Genomic DNA, 6,000 nt, shown 5'->3' with positions numbered 1-6,000 from the left:
TAAGTTCCTCATCTGACAAGATGGAAAATACCTTGCATGTTGTATATTACTTATATTCAATCCTTTAATAATTTATGCTATCTAAATATGGCATTCATATTATTTTGCTGGTTTGGCATTTTTTTTCTGTGAATTTATGATAATTATTTCTCCTAAAAGATCATTAAGTGCAAATTTCATTGTGATGACTATTTCATCCCAGAGTTAAGATAATTGTTACGGAAAAGTCTGGATTGTTTGATAAAATTTTCTTAGTAATATGGAACCCAAGTTTGTTCTAAGGCAAAACCACTAGGCCCTGGCTTGCAGAATTGACGCTCTGCTGAGGGCTGACCCCATGGGCAGGAGTGTGGACACCATACACATTTTACTTCCAGAGGCGAGACCATGGACATGAGCACACCGAGTCACTGTATCGATCGTAACATTCCAAGTATATTATAGAACTTCCATTATGTAGATTAAAAAAAAAACTCAAGTAGAAAAACAGAATGCCAAAATATGATGTTCAAATCATTCCAATATTCAAAAAGTTCAGTCCCCATTCAGAAACAGATAAACAGTATATTTATTAAATGAGTTAAGACAAATAAAACTTTACAAATAGACAAATAATAAAAGGCTCAGTGGTTAAAATAGATGGTAAGCATCATTAAAAGAAATCAACACCATCATGGTAGTATCTTGGTTGGCTTACACGTGGAAATGAAATTTTCAAAGAGCAATTTCACAGAAATGAAGCCAGGTTTTTTTTTTTTTCTTATAAACAAATCACCATTTCTTGGTTCAAAACTGATATCTGTTATGAAAATGACCGTATCACATATTCGTAAGATGAGAGGGAGTAAACCCAGCGTCAAAGTGCAGCAAGTCTATTTACAACCACAAAAAAGGCAATGATGAGGAGAAAAGGATTTTTAAAAAATATACAAAGATTAAAAACATTTGGGATGCAAAATCAAACAAGTTTTCTCTTTTGTTAAAGATAAAATGTGAATTACAGATGTTGATTTAGCTATACACTCTATAACGGGATCCAAGATCTTTAACAGCTTGCTTGCATTTTATTCCCCCCTTACTTACATAATGTTCTGGAAATCTCTAGTAGAAATTACAGTGTCTCAGAGAGAGAAATGCACACTGAGCGTGTCTTGCTATTACTTCATGGATGTCCTGAGACCCGTTTATGGACTGGAGGTGGTGTAAGAAGCCATTGCCTTGAGTTGATAAAAAAGACCGGGAAGCTGGACACAAACCCTCCAAAGCACATGCAAGTCTAAATCTTGTGGTAATTACATTCATATTTAAGCATAACCAAAATAAAAAAAAAAAGAAAACTGAAAACATTTCCCTTTTCTCTATTCCCTATGCCTTGCAGGCTTCTTCAGTGGATAGGGTCAATTTCTAGAGTAGAAAGGGTTCTTCGAGAGGAGTCTGGTCCCCCACCCTCTTTCAGGGTGAGTCATTTCCCCCAAGATCATGCAGCACATTAATGGCAAAATCAAGACTAGGCACCCACTGCGGACGCCTGGTCTAAATATGCTTCCCAGCATATCATGCTACCTCTTTTTACAGTATGAGTAACTACAAATACCTGATGAGTAAATGTACAGTGATGGATGCGACAGAGCCAGTATGTTCCTAAGACTTGCAGAGGATTACTGCAGGCAACTGATGGAGAGAAAAGATTCCTCCCACCCACCAAAAAAAAAGAAAAAAAAAAAAAATCTCGAGCACCATCAACTAGGTTTCTTTGCCGGGTCAACATTCTTGGATGTCGCAGGCCTCGTATGCTTTATCAGCCTGAGGATGGTTTATCCGGTGAAATCTGCGCCCTGAAACAATACCAGTTTCAAAAGGGTGAAGACGCAGGGCAGACAAAGGAAGAAGGCAGACAGGAAAGAAGCAGAGAGCCCAGAAATTCAACTGATTCCGGGATGGGCATTTCAGCACATGGTTAATTATCACATCTGCGTATATTACGTTTAGAAGCTTTCATGTTTTCATGATTTATCTCCTTTCATCTAATGTTATTTGGCCACTTAATAATAAAAACAAGTGTGTCAGAGATAATGGCGGTCACGACTTTTTATAAAACGGTGACACTATTTTAGATAAAACTAGGTTCTATGAAGAATATGGTAGGTGGCAAAACTGTGCTGTCTCAGCCTGACTCTATGAGGTGAGCAACAAAGAATTCAAACAGTACTTCGTGGGGCCGTTACCAGCTTGAAATTTATTCCAATTGTAGGTAGAGGGAACAGACCGATGCATCACGTAGGCAGGACTGAGGATAGGAGCTGAGCTGTCTTAAAACCATTGCCGTGTATTTATTTAATAAAAGGGCATATTCCTTTATGTTTACAAACAAGTTCCAAAAACAAAAGGAAAACATGTATGCTTCTACCTATTAACCTTTTTCAAAATGCCAACAGCCCTGTATGCTGTATGCAGGTCTCTAAGGAGTTATTAGAAAAATCAATACAGTTCACTCACAGTTCACCAAGACATCACTGAACTAACATATTTAGACAAAAACAAAAGGACTAAAGGTTCTCTTGTAGTTTGATAGTTTAATTTGATTTGCCTGAAATAACAAAAGCATTTCAAGCATCTTTCATTGTGTATTTGACGTCCGGCAATAAACAATCTACTAAATTCTGAACAAAAGGTTATTAGCAAGTTTTCAAAAAATTTAAAAATTAAACAGTTCTTTCAAAACCATTAAGTAGTAAATGTATTTAAGAAACTAATTAGGACAGATGCCATAACTTCATTAGAACACCACTGCTCATGTTTTTTTTTTTGTTGTTGTTGCTGTTTTTTTTGTCTTATTGTTTTCTTTTTTTTGTTTTTTGTTTTTTAAACAAAGCATTAGTGTTATCTATTCGGCTATTAGTATTAGCAATTTATCTACAATATTTAACAAGATAAATTGTAGGCAAAAATTTAGTACAGTTTCAATAGAAACACCCCTTTTTTTTATTTCCTGAAAATACAGCAGTATTTGAAGGACTAAGTTTTCTCTGCATTAGTTATAAGGAAGCTTCCCATCTATGAAGAAGAACAAAAAAAAAAAAGTATCTACAAACCTTGTAAACAGATCTGTATCATTTATAAACATAAATAATCCAAATTATTAACAGCCAACAGCAGAAATTAAAGTATTCATTCAATGATCCAGGGTTCTCTGTCTTGCCCAGCCTTACTTCTCCCCCTCTCCCATCAAGGACTGAGATAAACCACAGCTCTGCTAATACACCGTCAGGACCACGCCAGGTACCACGGATGATCCACAGGTCACGTATGCCGAGCTGTTCATCCGTCAGTTCATTTCTCCCACCCCCCAAAAAGCACCCTCAGTCTGGCAGAAAGCTTTGCATTTTTTTTTTAAAAAAATAAATCTACATTCGTACAAGTGTGTGTCTTCTGTTGAAGTCCAAAGACAAGAAATACTATCTTGTCCGTCACAATATGTGAAAAGACTCAGTTTCAATTTGTTTCTTTACACTGCAGCTAGTGTGTTAACATTCAGCTTACAATCAGAGTGATGTTTCCAAACTATGTAGCGGGCTTCCTGGGGATGAAGAGGTAGCAGACTTGTTCATCTCTACTGTAAGGTGAATTCCGCTGTCAACAGCATTGTTATTTTTGTTAGGAGAGGGCGGGGGGCTGGAGTTGCGTTTGGTAGGAGCATCATCTTCAGCATCAGTGTCATCAATAAGAGGGATGTGAGGCTCTGAATCTTCTATCCTAAACTCAGGGTGTGTCATAAAGTTGTGGATTGAACTTCTTGATTCTGGCTTTTCTAACCCTTCATATAAAGAACTACGAAATGCATTCACCACTCGAATCTGTAAACAGCAGAAAACACAGAAAGATGTCAGAACACCAGTAGCTTTAACTACAGCAATGGTTCACTTATGAGTTTGAATCCACAAACAGCTAGGTATGAGTGAATCATATTTGCATGTAATGCAGTGGAGCTTGCAATACACTGTAAAAAAATGAATATTTTAGTAGGACACTACAGAACAACAAAACCACATACTCTAATTAAGAGGTATACATTCAAAGGGACACTAACAAAATCTTATTGCCACTGGCTAAAAATTTAATAGCCATTGTGTAGAATGTTTTTTTTTTCTCCCTAAGACGACAAAAACAAAAAACAAAATGAGAACTTAGCCATACACAAGCTTAGTTGAATTCTCTTTAAATCAAAAAGAACGTACTTCTCAAAACAACTCAAGTAAACTAAACAAAGTCAAGCACAGAGGGTTACTGTTAATCATGCTAGGAGTCGGGGTGTCACCAACCATGAAAAAGCCAGGCAAATATAAGCTGAATGCCACAATGAACTCACATCGGCCCCACTACTTCCTTAATTAAAAATGAAGAATAGAGACAAGTCCAAATACGTATCTATAAAATGCTAGTGAACAGCTATAAATATTTGAGCATATGCCATTTTTCTACACAGGTGTTAGTGGTTTTCTGTATAAGAGATTATAACTTAATCACTACAGTTTGCTGGAAAGAACAGCTTACACACACACACACACACACACACACACACACACACACACACACACACACACACCTCTCTCTCTCTGGGACTCTTTGAAAAATTCTGAGAAAAGGACACACAGTTTCAAACAGTTTCAAAGTTTTCTACTAACTATTTAGACTTACGGCCCAGCAGTTTACTTTTCTTCTTGGGTGTCTGCTGTATACAAGAAACTAGGTTAAAGGGCAATCACAAAAATGTTGCTGCACTGCCGACAACAGGCCTCCACAAACTAGCGTCACTCAAAAAACATTTGAAAAGAAAAAAATCCATTCAGCTGAGCACTTACGTTAGTACAAAAATATAAATATTTTCATAACATAAAAACGTTCACTTTTGTGTCAATTCTAATAATTTTAAGAATGAAATCATCATTTACTCATAAAGAGAAGTCACACCAGCATTCTAGAAGAAAACAGTCATCACTAAAATCATCTCAACATTGAAATGATGATTAAGCACCATTCAAATATACATTCGAATGTGTGTTCTAAAAATGTATGGCTAGGGTCATGTGCCCTTTCAAATGATCCTACACCCCCTCTTCCCACCCCCCGGTTTGTCTTTCCAGACTTAGTGTCCTCATCTGTAAGCCATGTTAAGTCTAAATCGGTGGTTCTCATCTTTGGGGGTGGTGTTGCGTATCAGATACTTACATTATGATTCATAACAGTAGCAAAACTGCAGTTATGAAATAGAAATAAAAATAATTGTTTGGCTGGGGGTCACCACAACATGAGGAACTGTATTTAAAGGGTTGCAGCGTTAGGAAGGTTGAGAACAACGTGAAGTGGTCTAAATTAACTCGGCCCTTTACAGAGAAAAATAGAGACGGAGAATGAGTTTCAGGTTTCCACCTACTAGAGGATCAGGAACTGTAATCAAATGGAATTCTTCAACAGTATGGTCCCTACACCTCATAGGGTTGTTATAGAGTGTGGTACAGTGTTAGCATAGATGAACAATCCCAGGACCCTCAGACACTAATGTGCATATGCACCAATTGGGGGTCTCGGGAAAAGGCAGATTCTGAGCCGGGAGAGGTCTGAGCTGACGCTGAGAAGCTTGGCCATGCCCCCACACAAAACCAAACGTATCCTGCCAATATTATCTTGTGACTTGACTATGCTACTTTATAATTCTACTTTATTCATGCTTTTCTATTTCAATTTGACAGACTAACAGTAGCGAATACACTGTCAATTTTGTTTGTAACAGGAGAATATTATCTATGATGCATTTTTAAGCTGAACTGATGCACAAATGGGAAAAACCCAAGAACCCAAGCAATAGAAACAGAATAGAAACTTAGTCAAGGACCTTTCTTATAAACACACAGAGAACAAGGCAAAGCAAGCTCAAGTCAGAAGGCAAGCAACTGGCTGTCTACACAAGAACTTTACTTCATGCTACTAAGTTACAGGACAATA

The 6,000-nt window shown here is 37.2% G+C and overlaps 1 protein-coding gene across 6 annotated transcripts in view; it reads right to left on the bottom strand.

Moving 5' to 3' along the window:
* Positions 1-544: 544 nt before the first annotated feature.
* Positions 545-6,000, bottom strand: part of Atp2b1 (ATPase plasma membrane Ca2+ transporting 1) — a 112,614-nt gene continuing 107,158 nt past the window's right edge. For 5 of the 6 annotated variants that reach the window (XM_076554677.1, XM_076554673.1, XM_076554678.1 and 2 more), the window contains exon 22: positions 2,218-3,854. In XM_076554677.1, coding sequence (XP_076410792.1) covers positions 3,842-3,854 — 13 coding nt within the window. In that variant the 3' untranslated portion in view covers positions 2,218-3,841. Of the gene's footprint in view, positions 3,855-6,000 lie in introns of all 6 variants that reach the window. The other variant, XM_076554676.1, reaches the window with a different exon arrangement.

Source organism: Peromyscus maniculatus, chromosome 18, assembly GCF_049852395.1.
Source record: "Peromyscus maniculatus bairdii isolate BWxNUB_F1_BW_parent chromosome 18, HU_Pman_BW_mat_3.1, whole genome shotgun sequence".
Taxonomy (NCBI): domain Eukaryota; kingdom Metazoa; phylum Chordata; class Mammalia; order Rodentia; family Cricetidae; genus Peromyscus; species Peromyscus maniculatus.
Note: the sequence above shows the minus strand (reverse complement) of the source record. Positions and strands in the feature narration are given on the sequence as shown.